This window comes from Stegastes partitus, unplaced genomic scaffold, assembly GCF_000690725.1.
Source record: "Stegastes partitus isolate 25-593 unplaced genomic scaffold, Stegastes_partitus-1.0.2 Scaffold1716, whole genome shotgun sequence".
NCBI classification, from domain to species: domain Eukaryota; kingdom Metazoa; phylum Chordata; class Actinopteri; family Pomacentridae; genus Stegastes; species Stegastes partitus.
Genome location: NW_007579447.1, coordinates 86,626 through 109,374, shown reverse-complemented (window position 1 = coordinate 109,374; position 22,749 = coordinate 86,626). Strand labels below are relative to the sequence as shown.

The 22,749-nt window shown below is 44.1% G+C and overlaps 1 protein-coding gene across 1 annotated transcript in view; it reads right to left on the bottom strand.

Annotated features, from left to right (window-relative positions):
* LOC103372225 (heterogeneous nuclear ribonucleoproteins C1/C2-like) overlaps positions 1-21,016 on the bottom strand; it is a 39,784-nt gene extending 18,768 nt beyond the window's left edge. Inside the window, exons 1-2 of the mRNA XM_008301801.1 lie at positions 20,927-21,016; positions 13,380-13,455 (exon numbers count right to left, since the gene is read on the bottom strand). Coding sequence (XP_008300023.1) covers positions 13,380-13,455; positions 20,927-20,948 — 98 coding nt within the window. The 5' untranslated portion in view covers positions 20,949-21,016. The remainder of the gene's footprint in view (positions 1-13,379; positions 13,456-20,926) is intronic.
* Positions 21,017-22,749: the final 1,733 nt, after the last annotated feature.

Here is a 22,749-nt window from a genome sequence, read left to right as displayed (position 1 = left end):
GGAGTCGGAGAGTGCTGCTGAATCAATAAGACGCTGAAGCAGGAGCAGAGATGGAGTTGGGCGAAGTACGTGTCAGACAACAGGGAAGAGGAAACTCGAGTGTCGTATATGACAAAGGTGTTTTCCTGTTTCCTCCTCTGGTCTATTAGAATGCGTCCCTGCACGAGAAGTAAACCAACACTCCAAGGAGGCAACGCCGCCTTGCCTCGGCTCTTGAACAAGAGAAGATAGAACGGAGGGGACAAAGGGCGTTTGAGAGACAAGAAGGATGGGGACATTGGGAAGAATGAGTCAGATTCTCCCACAGCTGTCAGGGTGTGGACATTCCTCACTGATACGATGGGCTTGTAGGATCAGCCGAGGCAGGGGCGAGGCGCGGCCACGGTTACCGTTTGATTAGCCAACCGACGACAGAGTGCCAGTTGGAAATAAAAGCCGTGCATTATTTGCATTTTGAGCGTCGTTACCAGTGAGCAGAGATGGAAGGCTGACAATTTCATTTGTCGCTTGATGCCGGCAGTCAGACAGTATTCTCCCACAAGAGAAGGAAAACTGTGTCAGTACAGTGTGTAATCATTAAACCTTAATCTCACAATTTGCAGAAGGGTTTTTTTCAGCTAAAGACAACTGAAAAGCAGCTCTGAAACACTAAAAGAAACAGAGTGGAAGAACAGTGACGCTACAGTATGGAGTGAGACTGAAGACACCCGGAGAGGAGACAGCGAGACAGAACAGGCCCGTGGACCGTCTCAACAGAGGATTTACATAATCTGCCTTTCAAATCAGATGGTTTTACGGTACAGGTGTTTACTGCGATTAAAAGCCCAAACAGCTTTTACACTAATTGCTCATTTAGCACGAGCTAGCAGGACGGCACATGAATAAATGAATAACACTGTACACGATGCAGACAAAACACTTCTTATAATCCAGTCTGATCGGGTGCTAGATTTAGACGGAGAAGATCACAGCTCTATGAATTTAAAGACATATAAGTATAATCTACGACTGTGCGAGCGTGCAGGCACATCCCGTGGGTGTGGGTATATATACAGTATGCACGCCATAAATATGTGCATATGTAGATAAGTATGGATTTAGCTCAATGTGTATGAGAGGTAGAAACAATCTCCCCTCAGTGATGTCGACAGTGTGGCCTAATCCTCCTGGAGGCAGAGTGTTTGGAGTGGGATAAGTCCGATTCTTCTGCATGACTTAAGACCATCTGCACACAACTCAACGCATAAGAAAATGAGCAAACGATGCTCCTCTTTTTTTCTTTAAAACCAACTTTGAAAGGAGCTTTTGAAATGCAGCTCGTGAAGGAGTGAGAAGTTGGAAACAGGGGCTGATTAACATGTCATCTGCCCGTTAGCGATGCAGCACGCGTTCTCCTTCTTCGTACATGCACGTGTGTGATTTCTCTGCGAAAGGGCAAAACTGCTTTCGTTCGGTGCCATTCATCAAAAGCTCAGAGTCTCGCCGGAGTAATTGGAAATTTTTCAGAGATCAGGATATTTAGTGCTAATTAGCGGCATTACGCTGCAAGGTGACGAGTGACATCCAGGGCACTCACAGAGACCCCTCCGCTCCACCCATTACCCATAAAGAGTGTGAGGAGCAGAGATATCAAGACATTTCCTCTAACAGGGTCCCCCCCACCCACCCCGCCTCCGTCAGAACCGACTTAGAGAGCCAAGTTAAAAGGTTACCCAAGGCTGCCTGGAGTAATTAATCCTTCCAGCCTTTTCAACTCTGTCAAGCCCCTGCACCGTTTTCATGTCCTGAACTATGCTGTTGTCCTGAAATTACTGAAGAATTAAAAGCTAAAAGTCATTTTGGCTCAAGTGCGTGAAGGGCAAAGCAGCACGGCTACGCTGAGCTAAAATTAACTTCTTTGCCTTCTACCGAATGAAACTTAAAAAAAAAGAAAAGACACTGTGTGAAAAAAAGAAAATAGAGCAAAAATACAAAAGCTTGTGCGTCCGGGTTAGACGGTGTCGTCCAGCCATGGAGCAAACAACAGATTCCACCTCAGCCAGCGAGAGAGGAACGTTCAGGGGCTATCCGGGGCAAATAATAAGCTGCCATTCAGAAAGACCCTCGCGAGAGCCGTCTGTGGTTTTAACTGTGATTGACGGGACTGACATTTGCTCAGTCAACTTCAGACTGCAGTCCGCCATCCTCGCTGGACAAAACTTTAACCTCAGCCAACATCAGCCGTGCTCTGTCAACATCCTCCTCGTGTCTGAATCGTTCTTGGTAAGACAGAGAGCGAAGGAAATCAAAAAGAGACAGATATGCAGAAAAGCAGGGAGACATGTGTACAACTGTTTGTACAGCTCAGAGAAAAAAAATATGCACCGTGGTGGTGGTGGTGCTATGGGAAAGGAGCCATGAGCAGCGTTTTTCTAAGAGTAATGCAGCAGAAGTACAAATTCAAAAGGATGCAGAAAAGATGTTTTCACAGTTAAAATGGATAAAAAAGAAAACTGTATTACTGGATACATATCTTTACAGATGATGTATGACAACATGCATATTACGTGCATGTATATTTTTGGGGTTTTTTTTGTAAAAAGCAATCAGACATTAAGTTGTAAAGAACAGGGGCAAAGCTTTAATGCCATACTAGTTGCACCTGGATTGAATGTGTGCAGTGAAGAGCTACTTTAGAATAGAATAAATTAGAATAAAACTTTATTGATCCCTTCGATACAAAACCTCCGGGAAATTGCTACAATTAATTTAATAATTTAAATAATTAATTTAATAACAATTAATTTTTAATTTGCCCACTATTCTATTTTCCTCTTTTGTTATTTTAACCATCAACTATTTCTCCACTTATTTTTCAGAAAGTTCATTACTTTTATGTCATATGCATATATCCTGATTAGGATGTTTTTCATGTTGTCCCCCAAGGTGCTCATTTTATACCCTAGTTTTGTAACATTGCAAATGCAAGGGGAGTTTTAAAGGCATGCATGTAAAGCCAGGTGAAAGATAAAAATGGTACCAAATCGTCCAGCGCTGCAAGTTGCAACTGCACGTGTTACTAATTTTAGAAAGACGAAAAGAATGTCAGACGTATGAATGTCATGTATGCACAAAGACAATGCATAGCCCCACATGCACCCAGTGATTGAGATGCACATCATGTGAATGAAAAGAATAACTACACATATATCTGTCTTTATAATTATGATTCTACACAGAGCTACATGCAGCTGGCCCCCGGAGCTCCCGGGGAGTCTGAGCTGAACACTCCCATACGCACAGTTGGTGCATCTGTTGCTAGTTAGCTCATAGCACAGGCGGCTCAGCGGTCAGATTTAAGTAAATGACGCAAGGCGCTTCACGTTCTGCCTGAACTAGCAATAAAATAGCTGTTTTAGGCTTTTCTACTTAGGTGAATAGCAAAGGTTGACATTTGATAGCGGTGATAGTTCAGGTTAGTCATCCAATAATCCTTTTGCCAATAAACACACCAGCATGGGGGCAGATGTGGGAGGAGGGTGACATTTGAAGGACATTTATCTGTCGGCATCATGGGTGAGACTGCAGGAATGAGTGGAGAGTAAACCTGCAAGGAGACTTTGAAGTTTGCATTCGAGTGTCTCTCGTTGAGGTCAAAGGTAAAAAAAAGGTTTGGCCTGTTTTTGCTAAAGCATTAATTAGCATAAGTTGGCCATTAAAGTGGTAGGAACTGTAGCAGAAGGAAGGCTATGCAACATCAGGACCTAATGGTGTGTTTGAAAATCGGCGTCCGTCGTTCTGTTATGGCCACCAATATTTGGGAGTTGTTGGAAGGGCGGCGCAGTTGGTAGCACCGTTGCCTCGCAGCAAGAAGGTCGCTGGTTCGCGTCCCGGTGGGGACCAGAATCTTTCTGCGTGGAGTCTCCATGTTCTCCCTGTGCAGCGTGGGTTCTCTCCAGGTTCTCCAGCTTCCTTCTTAATTGGTGATTCGAAATTGTCCGTAGGTGTGAATGTTGTCTGTCTCTAAGTGTAGCCCTGTGATAGACTGGTTACCTGTCCAGGTGTCCTCTGCATTCGCCCTAAGTTGGCTGGGATAGACTCCAGCCCCCCCGCACCCCTAATGAGGATTAAGCGGAGTATAGATAATGGATGCATGGATTTCGCCTGGGCTGCAAGGTGGCTCGGTGGTTAGCAGAGTGGTGGTTGGAAGGTTCATGTCCCAGTGAGGACACCCAGGATCTTTCTGCATGGAGTCTCCATGTTCTCCCCGTGCAGCGTGGGTTCTCTCCGGGTTCTCCGGCTTCCTCCCACAGTCCAAAAACATGTTGAGGTTAATTGGTGATTCTAAATTGTCCGTAGGTGTGAATGTGAGTGTGCTTGGTTGTCCGTCTCTTCGCCCTGAGTCAGCTGGGATAGACTCCAGCCCCCTGCGACCCTACTGAGGATTAAGCGGTGTATAGATGATGGATGGATGGATGGATGGATTCCGCCAACTACTGCAATGTGTAGACTGAAGACTTTAATTTTTTTTTTTTGGCCTTCTCATGTGTTTCATGTCTGTGTCCATGGTTGTTTCTCTGTAACTGCGTGAGCCAGTGGGGTCACCGATCTACCGTACTCCCCCTTATGCCCACACACACACACACACTCACACTTTCTTTATGTACTCTCATCTTCACTCCCCCTATTCCCCCCCTGCTAACCCCCATTACCCCTCTGTGCTGACATAGAGCTTTTCCAGTCCAGGCCACAGAAAAGGCTCTCCTGCTGCCTCCCAAACGCTGACAAGCCCAAACACACCCCCGCCTCCCCTCGTCACTCCTTCCCTCGGTCGCTCATTGCCTCTATTGCTCCCCTCATCCTATCTCCGTGTCATTCCGAAACTCTCTCTCTGCCATCGAAATGAACTTTGAGCTAGTTTTCTGTGGGTTCTGGTCCCTCGCCGTTCCCTGTAAAGACACTGTCAGCTTCAATCTGGCGACACAAGCCAGCAATGAGAAGTGAGAAATAGCACTGAGAAGTCTGCAGTCCCCTAGAAGTATAAATGGGAACACTGGCCACCAGGCTGTAATAACAGCACAGTGGAGTCGACAAACTTTCCCAATTCAGTGTGTTTAAGAAGCTGTCACACGCACATTAAATGAGTTCCTGCACTCCCGCACTGGATTTCCTAAGTGTTTACAGAGATACTAGTGAAAGTCACCTCTGAACAATTGTTTATGTGCTGTTATTTTTTACTGGGCCTGGAGAGGCAGCTTGCTCCCCTAAGCTGACTGACCGTCTAAATGCAAGCCGCTATTGATCGTCCTTCCCGCGGCCTTTCGCACAGCCTTGCCGAGGACACGTTAAATGTGTTATAAGTCATTAAGGGCTCCGGGCCTCAAATCTCACCTGTCTAACTTAAAATATATCGACATATTGTGCGCTGACAAACTTTGTGTTTTTTTTGAGGTAGCCTGTAGCTGCGCACTGACACCCGGACGGCGCGAGCGTTCGTTTATGCGCCTGTGTCTATGCACGGCGTCGCCCGTCTGCGCGAACGCTGGGGAGCATGTGTCAGTGTATGGCTGTGTTGGGTACATGCAGAGACATTAAATCTGTGTGTGTGATAGTGTGTGTGTTTGTGTGCGTATAGGGAGCAGACTCGTCCTCTTGCTGCCCCGGGGGCTCAGAGCCCATTTCCTGTTGTGCAGTGTGATAAGTTTCCCTGTCAGATCCTCCCAGCACCACTATATTTCTGATAAGCTCCACTGCTAGTTTTCCCGACCTCTGGCACAGAGATCAATTTGAGATTGATTCAGAATGCCCTGCTGGGCCGAGCTGGAAGATCAATTTGAGATGGATTGTTCACGCCAGGGGGCCAATGACACGCAGTGCAGTGCTCACTTGCTTTTTTCCTCCTTTGCTTTCTTCACCCCTCACTTTCCTTGACTGCTGTTATTTCTTTCTCTCTCTACATTTTTCTCTCCTGTGCACTCCTCTCTCTTTCAATTGTTTCACACTTGTCCTCTTCAACTGCTGTTACTCTGTGCTACACCCCGCCCCGTCTTTCACCTTTTTGCATCAGTCCTTATTCATGCCTCCCTCCCTCAATCTTCCCCCTGCTTGCCTTACTTTTCTCCTCCCAGTGTGGAGGGAGGCAGCGGGGATAGAGATGACTTCATTAGCAGAGGGACCAACCCTTGTAGAGTGATAAGCCTGCAGGACAGAGGAGATAACTCATCTGGCTTTGTAATGCACAGAGCCACAGAATTTATGGATATAAACCAGCACACACACACACACACACATGCACACCCAGAAACAGCCAGAAAATATTTCTATTTCACATGATCATGGTTATTCTTGCCATTGTGCCCCGAGCTGCTGGTGTCACTACCGCTGGCTCATGACCTTATCTCCACAGAACATCATGTCTGCAGCCAGCATGTCACTCTGTCGCTCCGACCTTCATGCCGCTCCCTCTATCCACCCATCTCCTATTGTCTCTGTTGTTCTCCACCGTCTCAAAGGTTTTGTCAATGGCCCAGAAACCAGCAGATGCACTTTCCTTCCTTCCTCTGCAGAGAGTGACCTTTTCCCCAGCAGTACATCCACCTCGGACTGCGCTGACCTTTACCTACAGTACAGCCCCGGCCATCTCCCAGGAATGGACTGTGAACCGCACATCATCTGTGCAACCATGCAGAGAGAAAGCTGACAAAGGACAGAGGGAAAAAGCCGGACGGGAAAAAAAAATTAAAATAGCAGTTTCGCTGTAAAATTGATGCTGAGGCGGAAGGGGGGAGGGCACAGTAGGCTTTCATGGAGAGTTGGTGGGCTGTTTCTGGCCACAGCTCAAGCAAAAACTGCCACCACGGTGATATGCTTGCCATTCATGGTCCCTCACGCACTCGCTCAGCCAGTAACAGTCTCTCCCCGCTCGGCAGTCGCTTGTGAATGCATATAAAAAGAGACAAAGGTAGCTGTGAGCAGAATAAAAAAAAGAAAAAAAGCTTAAGAGAGAAGTTCAGAGTACTCTCTCCTCTCCTGGCCAGTCGCTACTTGATGTGGTGGAGTGCATGTCTGAGTCAGCATTTCCATGTCCAACACTGAAAAGGTTGGGTTTTAAGGTGCTGCTGAAGGATACGCCCAGTGCTTTGTTTGAAGCATAGCAGTGCCTCAAATCTTCAGTGTTGTTTGCCTTGTTGAACCTCTTCTATATACGAGTATTTTGTTCAATGTGAGAAGTGATCAGAAGGTTTTGAGGCTGCATCAATAAAATGCAAAAAAACAATTTAAATCCGGCTGCTGCCCCCTTTAAAGTAGTCTTGTGCAGCGATACACAGCTCCCAGTGCTCAAGGAACATTTCAGACATTCCTTGGAATTCCAGTTCTCCATCTCGAACACAAACTGAATCTCCTGTAATAATAATAATAATGTAGTTGTAATGTGCTCCCTCAGTTATCTCAGAATGTTACAGCAGAGCTCATTGTTGTCAGTGGAACCCTGGGAGACGAACTCACTTTGTACATTCCTGTAAATGTCGAACATTGCTGACCTGATGTGGCTTCCTAAGGCCACGTTAACACATAGCTGGGTATTCACAAAAACGGATTTTCAAAAATAATCTTTTCCACATCAGATCGTCTAAAAAAAAAATCTGTGTTGACACAAACCGGCCTGAACACGTTGTTAAGAGCTGCTATGAGCTGCCAAACCTGTAGGGGGCAGTGTAACGAGAACCATAAAGCCATGCTAGCCAATCAGAATCCTGGAAAAAACACAACAATGAATGGTACAAATTACTTCCTGTTACTTTAATGATAATGGCACGAGGGTCGTTTGTTTGGACCGACAGAGAAGTGGAGCTACTCCAAGTAAAATTCTTGAAAATATTGACTTTCTATCACAGTAGCCAAACTGTAAACATGGGTCGCACACGTATGACGCCTTTGTCGCATACTGTGACGTCAAACTCCGTCTCCTCCTGTCTACATGCAAAGATGGAGTTTTTCCAAATCTCCATTTTGGCCGGAGTTTTGAGACATGATCGTTTTCGGTGACCTATAGCTTCATTTACCTGTAAACCAAATGCATTAAAATATCACCGTTTCTGGTCTTAGTCTCAGAGACAGCAGGCTCTTTTACTGAAGACAACTATTTTTGTCTCTGACTCACAGCCATGGACCCAACGCTCATCACCACAAACACCTGTATGTTTGCTCCCTGCGTAAATTTGAGGTTGATGGCAAAATTACAAACGTGCACCTGCATGTGGTCAGAACCAGACTTTCTTGGAGCGCTCCAAATGTGAGGATCAGTGTATCACTGCACAAGGAAACAACCTTTAACGGGATGGCGGCCAACTATAAATCTTTTTTTTCTTTCCCTTTTCAGAGGCGCAACTTGAGTTGTCATTTCAATTTTTTTCTACATTTTCACGTTTCGGTTGGTAACAGCTCTTGATCACTGTTGACTATCAATGCCGTTTCCCGTTTTCATTCACAATAACATACATATTAATAAAAATACAAACGTCTTGTAGAGCCGGGAATGAGTCACGATGTTAAACATGAACACAAACACACCGTGGAGCTGGAATTGTTTCATGATTGCTGCACAGTTAGTCATAAGAACTGACTGGCCTCATTGTCTGGCAGAAAAAAAAAACACCACACCGCCGCTCACAATGAAAACACTGATGTATTAGTCACACAGGCAAAGAACTCTCTCCACACTTGATTTAACTTCATTTTTACCAAGGTGCAGACATAAGCAGAATGGCTGTGCTATTTGTGAGAGCAAACTAAATGGTGAGGAAATTCATCACTGTAAACTGGAGTCTACTCCGCAGAGCTTTCCAGTAAATGAACAACCCAAACCGAGCCACGTTGCATCATGCGGTTCCTTCTGTTCTGTCTTGTTTTCCTTTGTTAGTTGATTTACTGAATGTATATGAAATCGATTAAATATCAACTCCATGATACCGTGACTTTTTTTGCAAAGCCAGCAAACACAAACACCTGAAGGAAACTGTCTGCAGGATGATTGTTGCATCCCTTCCCCACAGAGTGACACACTTCCAGCCTTGAGCTCAGACTAGATTCCTGCATAAATCAGGGACAACCTGTGCACAAATCACATCTTAACCTGAAATCCACACTGGGAAGAGCGTAGGGGGGGCGTTTTTTAATCAGGTTCTGCATCTATTTTACATTCATGTATTAATCTGATACAAGCACCAGCGTGTTATTTCATCACATAACCATAAATAAACACCCCGTGACCCCGCGCAATATGTTCCCGTCTCTTTTTAAAATACTGTTTATGGGTGTCTCTTTTTTTAAAAAACGATCACGATGTTGTGTGTACACATTAAGCTCTGGGTGGGCATCGTAACAGCTGGCAGTCAGCTGCGTTATGGCGATCAAGAGTGATGTCACACGAGTATATCCGGCAGAAACGGGCCGTTCATAAAAAACGGGTGAACTTCAGCATTGTTTTCTTTACTGCAGATTGCCTCCATTTGCCCTTTGCTTTTCCGCCGCTTGTGGTAGATTTACAGATGTCAGCCAACCAGGCCTCGGGCTGGATACACATATACAATCTGTCAAAACAAGTGTCAAGGGTTGCATGGAAGCAAATGAGATAGAGAAAGATTTTTTAAAAAAAGATGCACACTGTAGGTTTATTACCTGCAAACTGTCCTTAAAAGGTAATTCTGGTTTACAACCTCTGCGTCTATTTGGGCATCATTTAAATTCTAGTGACATTTCATAGTTGAGCTTAGAGAACATGGTGGCGTCACTAAAACAAAGTCTGATGGTACGACATTTAGGCAGATGTTCACTGTGCACAATTAAACACAAAATAGGAGAAGATGTGTAAACTGTGACAGATGCCGCTGACAGTTTAGATTTGTTCAACTTTGGCTGATTTAAACCTGTTTATTCTATAGTCCCATATTCCCCCATCATCAGCAACCAACTTGCAACAACCGAGAAAAAGAGCCGTTAAGACTAAAACCTGCCATCAGATTAGCCTTTAAGCTTATTGTGCATTACGTAGGACATACAGGACATCATTACCCAACGCTCCTGGCAAGTGCAGAGTTCACATCCAACACTCTCTGCCGCCCCCCTCCCAACAACAGCCTCTTTGAGCCTATATAACAGATGGGCCTGCTGCAATCGTTTCCATCCTCATTCACGCTCCTCTATGACTGGCCCCTCTGATAATTAAAACAGATGAGAGAATATTAAAAGAATGAAGCACATGGAGAAAGCAGACGAAAATACCAGACCAGATGCTCGGTACACTCTGCCACTCGGTGCCGGGGCCAGTCCCCTCTCCTCCCTCTGCGCCTCTCTGCTTCCGCTCTCCGCCGAGATGCAAAATGGGAGCAGATAATAAAAACGAGCGCCGTAATAACCTCGAAACAGACCGGGCACTTACACCGCTACGACCGCATAAACCGCCAACAAAGGTTTGCAGAGGGCGGTTTAAAAGTTTGTGCAAAAAGAGATGGGGCTGATGAATTGATCTTTTGGCTCTCAAGACAAAAATGGGATTGTGGAGCTTTGCTGTATTGTTCCGTCTTTTGAGAGGCAACAAAAAGAGAAAATAACCATAGAAGCCTTTTGTCTTGGTCGGCCACGTCTCTCAAAACCAAACCATGGGTTAATTGTATACATACACACCTCTGAGACCCTTCCTGTGGCACCTGAGCCTCCCTATTAGGGCCACACGGTACAGTACAGTGAGCTTTTGTTGAAGTGCACTGGAGCACACAGAGGCCACGTCTGCAGCAGCAGCAGCAGCATCTGGGCTGCTCGCCGCTCGCTCCACCCCGTCCCTGCTTCCACAGCTGGGGCTCGCCAAGCTGGAGGGGACCTGTGACAGTCAGGAAGTGCGAACGATAAATGATGACAACACCCATATGTTGTCAGGGTCGCTGTGGAGCAAATGGCCCGGCGGGGGAAACATATGAGAGAGTGGCAGTGGGAAGAGAGGGGAAAAAAAAAAAAAAGGCCTGCCATCATGCGACAAGAAATGACTGCTTTAAGAAAAAATGACAAGCTTTCATTGGGTTTAACCAAAGATAGAGGTTTGGAAATTTAATTTTGAACTCAATAATCCAACTTTCTAGCAATAACAGTTGCCGGTCGCCTGCATGGTGTTGGATGAGCAGATTACACTGCTTTAGCATCTAAGACATGAAAGTTTGTTTCGCAAAGTAATCTAGGCCACAGGCGGAAGTGTTTGTTGGCCGGCTCTGTGAGAACAGTGGGAGGAGGGAGTAGACAGGGCACAGTGCTGCCAGCAAGCACAGAGCGGGATTATTGGAGTCTGGACAGAGAGATTTTTGGGTGCCGTCTCGCCATCATTTACATTTGTGGCTGCTGCTGTATTGTTGGTTTTCGGTTCTCGTAGATTGGATCGATCGTCTCTCATTTTCTGCAGAACTCTACATTGTATGCAGGCAAAAAAAATGCAGATCCCTCCTTTCAATAAACATTAAAGACGACTCATTCTTTTTTTTTTTTTTACGGTCTCACATCATGTACCTATTGTGAGCCGTGCTGGCAGAACAGCTTTATGGGTGGCAGTGTGTCTCTACAGCTGCTGGAGGGATTGTCATGAAATTTTTGCAGAGACAGTAATGGGGTCTAGAGCAGGAATCCTAATTACTTTCGTGATCCTCTGACTCTTAATCTGCTGCCACTGTGAGGTCCAGAACAAATGGGTTTCTATACATTTTGCTACAGGCTAACGTGTTCCCATCATAACTTTGACTTTACATCTAATTCCACCATCAGATCAACATTTTAACGATCTGTTTTTTTTAGCTTATGAGCAAATACCTGCTGAATTAATGACACATCCACTTGTTTTTTTCCCCCTAATTATAAAACATTAGTTAGTTGCTAATTTGCTAAACTCCGATGGTGACTGACAGCGTTCAACATCAGCTTATAAAAATCTGACGTTAACATTTAGCTCAGAGCCCTGCAGCCTCATAGAGCCGCCAGTGTGGCTGTAGACTATTTGTCTTGTTCTGTTCGGCGTGTTAACAGGCTGGACAGGTTCTCTGCTTAGTTTAGCCAACTGGATGTGTGGCCACACAAATCCAACTTGGCCCGCTTTAAGTGCGTGTCATCTCCGTGAAATATCAGGCGGACTATATCAGGGCTGATACCTCAGGTGTTTTCCATTTGCGGTTACTCATTGTGTGTGTGTGTGTGAGTGTGTGTGTGTGTTGTATGACTAACCTCATTAATGCATGGCTGCACGTTGCTGAATAACTTCATGGTGGAATGGATAAATAATGTTTTGGGGTTTAAGGTTTAGGCGGGAGACGGTGGGAGGGAGCGCAGGCAGAGAGCTGGATTAGTTGTTTAGAAGGACGTGCCGAGGACATAATGTCCCACACTGCAGTACTAATACTTCTACGTACTACTGCACGAGACGACGGAACCGGCAGAGCTGCCTCCGACGGAAAAGTATCAGTATTCAGCGCGGAGCTGGAAACATATGTGGAGCCCCGGTTGCACAGAAGACAGAATAATAATGAGATTTGCTGATTAAGCTCGGCACAAACAAGTTGGCCTCAATACTATTACATCTGTTAATATTCATTTTCGATTCTTGTTTGTATTCCTAACCAATTTATAATTCCGCCATCCTAGAGTGGATGTCCTGCAAAGCATTTTAAATCTCTGCTTGTTTATCCCAGCTGCTTTACTGTAACTGTCTCTCTTCTCACTATAGCATCCATCCAATTTCAGCAAAAAGCCTCGTCTGTCTCTACGGTTTCACGGCAAACACGGTATTAATGATATCTGTGTAAGTGGAACTCAATGAGCAGTTGCAGTATGAAGGACAATACATGGATTTCTAGAGAGAAAATGCAAAGTCAGGGGAGGATAAGAGCTACGAAATCTGAATCAACACCAACTTCACAAAGACGGACAACTTGCTGTGGTTAGAGGAGCTGCCGGGGCGAAAGATGCAGTCCGAGGAGAGAGCTGGAGTAATAAAGACGTGAATGAATTCAAACACGCAGTTCTTTCTCCCACTGCCCTCCGTTCTCCCGTCTCTCTAGTGCATCTCCACATTAGAATGGCAGCAATAAACAGCAATCACCAGCAGTCGTATGTGCGCCGTACATCAACAGATAGATTAAAACATTGACTGATGGAGACAGCACCTTTGGCTAAAATCAATGGCAGCTTACATACACAGCTGGTATGAAGCTAATAACGAATAATGCCGCATTGATCGGAGGTGCAACCGTTGAGCTACAGATAAAGGGCTGCAGCAAATAATAGAGCACATGATTGTCTCCAAGTGTGTGTGGGGTGAAGGAGAGAGAGTGTGTGTGTTGGTGTTGGAGGGGAGGAGGATTCGTACTCACCCATAAGTGGTGTTGCTGGCCCTCTTACTGGCTGCCCTAGAGCGGCTTGACTTCAACTCTCCACTCATGCTCATGTCTGCATGAAAGAGCAACCAATTAACTTTGTACTGATACAGTAAAGAGCAGCACAACACAACAGGGACGAGCACAAAACACACTTAGGAGCCCGTTAAGATGATTAACTGAAATGCAAATTGCCGCGGCTTGTTTATCCCACACTCAAGTTGAATAATGGTAATAAACTTTATTTCCACGGCACCCAAACATTGAAAAATACGTTTTCTTTTTTAACCAAACCTGACATAATCGGGCTACAAATGCGCTCACAGCACGTAAAGCAGACATGGTGAGAAACTTTAGGCAAAAGTGTTCAAGACAAACCCAAAATACAGAAGAAAAAAAGTTTGAAGTCATGCACAAACAGAGAAATATCAGACAAAACCATCCCTCAGAGTCCCAGAAACGGAGATCTTTGAAGTGTTGATGAATGGATTCATGTGAAGGCAGACGTGGTCCGTTGTTTTAAAGTATGGTGTCACTTTCACAAAAATGGAGAATACTTCTGTCTGCCCCACAAGAAAGTTTTATAGGAGTGTGATCTAGAAAATAAATCCCCTGGGAGGCCTTTCCTATGTTCTTCTAATGTACTTTAAATTGTAATGTCGCCTCCATGAGCAAATTCTAAATTGAAGCAACCAAAAAAAAGACTATTTGACCCATTTTTTAACCCTGCAGAGGACAAAGTGTTGTATAGAAGATGGATGGATGGACATTCTCCTCCTACCTATGGATGTGTGGATGAGTTGCCACACAGAAACAACAACAAAAGAAATTAACAAGATATCAGCTTCTGTGAGTCACCGCGTCAGCTCGGCCACCCCTTCAAACAATTTTCTGGCTCCGTCACTGAAAGCCAAGACTGACTGCATCCAGTTTTTTTTCACGTCCGTCTTCCTTCACACCCTGTCTGACGGTTCACTTTGCTGTTCGCTTCTATTTCCCGTGTGAACAGAAACTCGGTGCAGCCTCAGACTTGTTCTAAACCACATCGTCGTTAAACGCATGCTCCGACCGGCCAATTAAACAGCTCCACTACATCGTACTGCGGTCGCTACCAGAGGTGAGCGAAAGAGGAGGAAAAAAGGCAGGAGGAAGGAGGCGAAGGGAAGGGAGGGAGAGGATATGAGGAGAGGAGTCCGGTCTGACATGGACAGATGGGTGGTGAATGGAGTGTGACCGGGCCAGCTGCACATACACTCACACAGCGTGACTGTCAAATGGCTGGAAGCTACAATTAATTAAATATGGGTCTGAATGTGTGAAAAGAAATTTAGACATGTGTATGCGCCTTTACCTCCCACAGCAGAGATAATTTCCTGACAGTTTATAGTCAAGCGGTGACCTGCTGGATGGCTTCTCTGCAGCCAACAGAGTCTGTGCTGGTGAGGAGCTGCACCCCTGCTGACACCTTCACCACGATTAGTCTGAGCTGTGCATTTATGCACACCAGTGAGCTGCTAATGTTCACTGCAAGTAAGAGTATAGACAAAGCTGGAGTATGAAGACATGTTTTCAGTGTGTGAAAATGCATTAAAAGAGCCCATGTTGGAGGGAAGAAGACTGAAATTTCAAAAGATACGATGGTTTTTAGAAAATATGGTGAATGCAGTGTAAAATCAGTGTCAGTCATCAGCTCAAGCATTTGTAATCTGTGCTGAAATTAGTTACGTGATTTAGACGCTGAATTGAATTAAATGGAAAAACACACGAAACATTTGCGGTTCAACCCTACTGCGTGAAAAATTGAAGAATCAGGAAGAAATTAAGTGATTAAATGTAATGCAACTTCTAAATGTAATCACCAAACAAGCATTTATTGTTGATTTCATTCAGGTCTAATACTTAAAAACAGTAATGTACCCTCAAATACCCAAAATGACCCACTTAAAATATATAATATTACAAATTATAAACTCCAAAACTGAACCTTTTATACATCAGTGCAGAAAAAAAACAGGAGCTACATCTTCTTTCAAAAAAAGGACAAAAGATTTACAGCTCATTTTTTACAAAAATATAACGGATTATTCTTTACACAGGCTCGGTATTATGTGGCAGGAAAACAAAACCGAGTTTTATGATGTGTTTGCCGAGCAACACGAAGGCTGTATGATTGACTGCATGATGAAGCCATTACACAGGAAGAGAGGGGAGGATGCTGCTGAGCACAGTTGTCTCGCTCAACAGGAGCAAAACCTCAGGAGGTAATCAGAGTGCTATTTGGTAAACAAAATCCTGTACGCCACAGTTAGCTTCCCCGGCGCAGACTTCACATATAAGCCCACACATACGCACAAATGCAGTTTTTTTTTGTGTTTTGTTTTCTCTTTGATTTTCTGTCGTGAGGTACAGAAAAAAAAATAACAGTGTTTTCTGCTTTTACTGCAAACTCAGAAGCGTTCTGCTTTTTTAGCAGTTTTGCAAAGTTGGTGGATGTTTTAAAGGGAAAAATATGGTCCATGAGTGGTGACATTCATTATGTTATGAGATCTGCTCCATCCCTTTGTTTGGCTTCTCACCCCTCACTTGACTACTTAAACATGAAGGCAAATTTAAATACCATTTACAACATATATTCCCTACAAAAACTCCTGTTATTCTCTGACTTTGGTGCTGATGAATGCTACAGTAATGCTCATAGTTGTGTCCCTTTTACCACGACCGATGCCAGTTTCACTCAACTTTACTCCACTCTATTTTGCATTTATCACCTTTATATAACAATTCAAAAATGCCTAAACTTGCACGTTGCTTTAGACAAAGGTATCCTCCAGTTCAATGTAATTTAGGAGGATAATGTTGAGGACAAGTGTTTACTAATGTGCAATGTTTAATTAAAACTTTAACACTGTCATTCCCTATCTGTTTGTACTGTTTATTACATTTAGCAGCACCGTTAGACGAGGGGCGACCGAGTAAATAAGGGGAATAATGTGTGATGTCATGCAGTCATGTGCAAACAAAAGGTGCAATGTTTGACAAAAACGATCATTTCTCCTCTTTATGTTGCCACAGTTGTGTTTGAATGCTGTTGTTCAAAATCCAGTTATGCTATTTATTCTATTTTGCAAGAGGAGTGATTATGTTTCTTATTTAATGCCTTTGCTCCTTCTAATTATTTTCTAATTTTTTTTTCCCTCATTGTTTTAGGATTGGGCTGCAAGGTGGAGCAGTGGTTAGCATCGTTGCCTCGCAGCGAGAAGGTCACCGGTTCGCGTCCCTGTGAGGACACCTGTCTCCATGTTCTCCCCGTGCAGCGTGGGTTCTCTCCGGGTTCTCCGGCTTCCTCCCACACAGTCCAAAAACATGTTGAGGTTAATTGGTGATTCTAAATTGTCCGTAGGTGTGAATGTGAGTGTGCTTGGTTGTCTGTCTCTAAGTGTAGCCCTGTGATAGACTGGTGACCTGTCCAGGTGAACCTGCCTTCACCCTGAGTCAGCTGGGATAGACTCCAGCCCCCCATGACCCTAGTGAGGATTAAGCGGTGTATAGATGATGGATGGATGGATGGATGGATGCTTTAGGATTTAGCATTAAACAAAGGGGAAGAAAAACCTCAACATAAATAAATCATATATGCTAGTTCATCTACATTGTACGTGTTAAAATGGCTCAGACTACCCTATGCACATTGTTCACTTCAGTCTTGCACATTGTACACGATACTTGAAAGATATCTCCATATCCCGCCATAGAAAAGCTGTACTCCACTTTTGTTCTACTAGTATTCAAGGGAAAGCAGCCATTCCAATGAGCCGCACTGATGGTATGTGTGAACATGTTGTCAACAAAGCAGACGCACACGGCGAAATGTGGAATGATTTCACAAGCGAGTGGGAGCCCACAGACACCACAAAGCCTGTCTGAGAAGGATGTTTCAAACCTACGCAAACCAAAAGAGCCAACATGTCCAACTTGGCAAAGCGTCTCACTAGCAGACATGGCGACTCGCTCAAAGGATTCAGCAGGTTAGCAAAAGCAACAGAAACCATATTTACATCAAACATAAGCGTGATTTTAGTCACAGCAAAGTTCTTTTCCTGCTGTTTTAGGTGTTTGCCGTGGTACCTTTTTAATTTAAACAAATCAATGTTGGACAGTATTCTGACACTATCTTGGTTGTTTATTCTTCGCGGCATCACCTCTGAAACATACGGAGAACCGCTGTCTGGCTGTTGACGGATTATTTTTCCATTCCAAAGGTATATTTTCCTCGTCATTAAGCTGATGTGCCTGCGTGGTGATGGTATCATTACCACAGTGAGTCATGATTCTCATTACAAACCAGCAGAGGCCCAAACAACTCCTGGAGTTTCCAGCTAAAAACTGGCAGGTAGATACAGAAACCAAACAGCAGTTTAATCTCACAGACAGCTAATTTGTTAAAATAAAAGAAAGCAAAGGGCACCAAAGGACGCATCAAGGTCAAAACACGTTACGAGCTATAAAGCCTGAGTCGCTGCTGTAGTCTGCGGTCAGTCACTGTGCTTTGTATCAGCGGATGTCGGGCTCAGTGCCAAACCAACGGAGCCAAATCGACAGTAATCGCACTACCTGGAAGTAAAATGACATAGCAACAATGCAGGAAAAGGCTTTTCTTATGCGGAGAGGGGTGAGTGTACTGACTGGACTCCCCCCCTGAAGACCCCAGTCGGTCAGCGTCCACCCTGCTGAAGTGTCCTTGAATCCTGAACCTGTACTTTCACTTCCCTGCACACACTGCCTTTAGAAATCCACACTGTAAAAAACTGGACCCCGCAACGCACGAATTAGGTTTAATTTGTTCCCAGCACCCGTTTCATGTCGCTGCCTCTTCCATCTCCTGCACACGAGCAACACACACGAGCCTCTGATGTGTGGGAGATAAGACGATAATATAATCAGATGAACGGCTAAATTCGCTGCCTTCCATAATCACTTAATTTCTTCCTGATTCTTCAATTTTTCACGCAGTGGGGTTGAACCGCATCCTCAAATGTTTCGTGTATTTTTCTATTTAATTCAATTCAGCGTCTAAATCACGTAACTAATTTCAGCGCAGATTACAAATGCTTGAGCTGATGACTGACGCTGATTTTTTTTTTTTTTTTTTTTTTTCGGCGGCATCTCAATCAGAAAATCATTTGGAATCCTGCTCACACTGTTTTGTTTTTTTTTTCTCCTCCTTTCTCAAACATTCCAGCAAAAACAAAGTAATTACGACTGAATTCTTTTGCAACTATCATTTAAATTAGGGACTGCGAGATTGATTTGGCAGATTTAGGAAACGATTTCATACCCCGGTGAAAAATCACGTTGCGGTGAGATGTTTACGTGTTCTTCTTCTTGTGCTGTTTTCTTTCTCTGCATGCTACATTTCCCCTTTGCTGCCTATTACTGCCACTTCTTTTGATGTAATTGTTCCTGGCTTTGCTAAAACCGACTACCTTTTTGATCATCCCGGCTTAAAACAAAAACAAGACGAGATAAAAACATTATTTCCTATCAAACGGAAAAAGTAAAACAGTACAAAGTGGATATTTTTACTGTGCTTTACACATTCCTATACATATATATATGACTGGTTGTTTCATGTGCAGTTTGACTTACAATCAATCACATGCTTCTCTCTCTCGCTATTTTCTCTTGACGACCTGCTGTGCATTTTTGCTGACGTTGAAAACCTTTCATAAATCACAAAAGAGGAAATTCCTACTGCGTGTGTTTTCTTTAACACACCTACAGTCGTTCAGCTCTCGCTTCCCTTCAAGGTTATTAATGAATCCACAGTCTGGTTGCCCACCTATGGAGGTGGATGTGATGTAACGTATGCTGACATTATTTCATATGGAAAGAATTCGATTGCAGTAAACGACCTAAGTTTGATTACATTGCTATCAAATGTAAGCATATTGGTGAACTGATTTGTAGAGTCGTGATTGAATATGTGAATAAGTTTAGGTTCAATGGCTTAAAATGATTGTTTTATCTCCAGAGGGTTGCAAAAGAGCATCATTTAGTCACTTGTAACGACAATCACAAGAATAAATAAATGATAGGACATCAATTCTAAATAGTTCAATTTAATTTCTGATTAACTACATTTTCCCCCTAATTCAATATGCAGTAAGAGAAGTTTGTCTTCAGGGTTTTGTAGCTAAAAGGCTTCAGGAAATCAGTTAAGGTAGAATAAAAGGCAACAAAGCCAACGTTAGGAGGAGCTCATGGTGGAGAAAAGGTAAACACAAGATTTTCATCCAGGAGGTTTGTGTTTGTGTTTCACATGACACCAAAAAGTCAACGTCATTTTTCAAGCTGAATCAACTTTTTTCAAACACTTAAGGCTAAATTCAAACAGCTTTTCATTATACATATTGAGTTTCTTTTACCTGCTTCCTCTGGTTTTTAAAGTAAATTCTGGCTTCCAGTGATTTGGAACGTCCTCCACACTGCAGCTGACCTCAGGTCAGGCTCTGAGCCAAGCAGCAACCATGAAGCCGTAGTTTCCACTCTCAGCACTAAACGCAGTCTAACCACAGGCGTCACTGTCAACACGGGCTACAACGTGGATTATCACGTATGGCTGTCATGAATATGTGGCATGTTGAGAAAGATGCTGGGCTGCGCCAACATGAAAGAGCCCGAATCTGCACAACACAGCAGTGAAACAGTCGGCATGTGAAAGCTCTTACAGCAGAGCGGTGCTGCCACTTCAGCTACAGATCCTGAAAACATCCCACATCATCCAAAATCACAGCCAGACTAAGGCGAGTTCTTCTTCCACTGTGAAGTTTGTCAGCCTGCACTGCACTCGTGTGAAGCCTTTCCTTTCCCTGCAGACATGCAGCTTTGTGAGCAGATTGTGGTTTCTGAAGTAGGCTGGAAGTTGTGAGTGGATGTAGCTGCTCTGCCTGCATACCTGGGAAAGTGCTGCTGTCAAGTATTGTTCATGAAAGCGCTGTTCATTCAATGGCGAAAACAAAAAATGTATGCGCAATTCATCATCCCGGATTGGAAGTACAACACAACTAAGCCTCCAGCCATTTCTGACTCACAAGCCTCTACGTCCAGAGAGCAGCTGCTGACCTTGCCAGTGTGGGGAAACAAGTTTTTATCTCTGATCCGGTAGCTCACAGTTTTTGGTGTGTACTTATCTGAAGCACCTCTTAATGCATCACAATGTTTACACCATAAAGTCTAGCTTCCCCCATATTTCCTCAGTGCCGCTTCCAAACCACCATCTGTTTGGATCGATGTGTAGGTGAACGGAAACAGCTAAGAGGCACAAAAAACGAGGAAGAAAGAACCTGAGCTTCAGGATGAAGTGCAGAAATGAGAGAGAGAGAGAGAGAGAGAGAGGAAAAAAAAATGGCAGGGGGAGAGCACAGAGAGGCACAGTGGAAAATACTGTCTTTGAGAAACATTGTGCTGCATGCAAACATCCACTAACACACACACACACACACACACACACACACAATTACAGGGATGCACTCCGATATACTCACATCTTGGACTGAACAGGGTCATATCAGGGATGCAAAACAACCAGAAGAGTGGAAGCTGAGGATTTCCTTTTCTTCTCTCTGGTAACTCTCTCCTCTTACGTCCTCACTCTCTGCGTGCTGTGTTGTTGATGATGATGGTGTGTGTGTGTGTAGATGATGTGTGTGTGTGTGTATATGTGTGCTCAGGCTGCCGTTTGGCTGACTGCTGTGATACTACTGAGTCAGTGACAAACCAGCTAGAGAAGCACCAACGGGTCGTACCAAGCGCGCTCCTGTGGAAGGGGTGGACGGGGATGCACTGGGCTGTTCCATCAGCGGCAGCAGCACTGGCAGGAGGATTGGATGAGTGTGCAGCTGGTTCCCCCTCAGCAACAGGAGCTTGGCTGAAGCTCAGGGCTTACAAATTCCAGCCAGGCAAAAGAGGAAGCTGCTGTAGCGTGTGTGTGTGTGTGTGTGTGTGTGTGTGTGTGTGTGTGTGTGTCCTAATGCATGTGTCAAAGAGCAGGAGCCTGAAGACACAGCTGTGCACTTGCTTCACTTCACATTTCATTTAGACTGCACACAACAAAGCAGCATATACTCCACAAACACGTGAAATGACGACCACACAAGGGCGCTTCATTAGAAAATAGGTTAAACACATTCTAAGTGGATCCTCAATTCATTTACTAACGATTATCTGATGCACACACACACACACAGAGGAGCGTCTCCCCCCTCCAATGTAATTATGTAAGACAGCAGATAATAGCTTTAACGACAAGTGCAGCAAGTACATCTGATGAATCAATAAGCATCTAAGCTGAAAATGCTTTAATCGCAACATAAGCCACGTTGCACAGGTGACGCAGTAAACACAGCTTCTCTGACCTAATATCAGTATCGCATGTCATAATGTTATTTCCATCACCGGGGTCTTTATTATAATTAATACTCCGTCTGAAAACACACCCAGCAGAACCATTTTTTACATATTGCAAACCGTGCATGCCGTCTAATCGTTATGCCAGTTTTGTTGCGCGGCAGTCGGAGAGAGAGAACCCACCTGAGGGCGTTTAATCTTTCTTGCTCCTGAGGAGGGGCTTTCATGTGGGTTTAATTAGCTTCTTTAACAACCAACACAGGGTAAGAATGGCTGCAAGCCAAACTTTAATCTTAGTCAACTCTAAAATGATTATTACCTCTTTTCACACTACACTTAACCCAGGCACAATTGCATTATTAAACTGTTAACCCTTGGATAGCCGTGCGCTCAGCGCTGTGACAAGCAGCTAAATTAGCCTCAGGCCATCACTCTACAAGGTACTTTAGCACCGAGAAATACATAAAATGAAGAATAGCGTCTCTGTTTTATTATGAAATGTAAAGAGCTTTGTGATGTTAATGCTGATGGATGCATTTACTTTCAGCTTTTTGTGTGTTTTCATATAAAGGCATTCAAAAACACATGTAAAACTAATTCAAAACAAACTGCTGTTACAGGCAGTGATACATTAAAGTCTAGATTATCATAAAGTCACACTGGTATTGTATAAATGATCGGTATTAATATACTGATGCAAGTTGAGCTGGATTTGTAGATGATGGCCCATTTGTTCCAGTTAAAGATGAGTGTAAATCATACGGCAGGATGCTTTAAATGAGAGTTAGGGTCCCTCAGTAATGTTTGTATTCTGGTCTTATAACCAGGGTTAAAGGTAGAGTGCAGGCGTTTGCATGAGTATATCAGCTCCATTTAAATCTCTCTGTATTTTGCAGTATGCCAAGGTTTTAAATCTCGTATGCACCAGTCATGTGTTTTCTATTAAGCAGCAATGATCGGT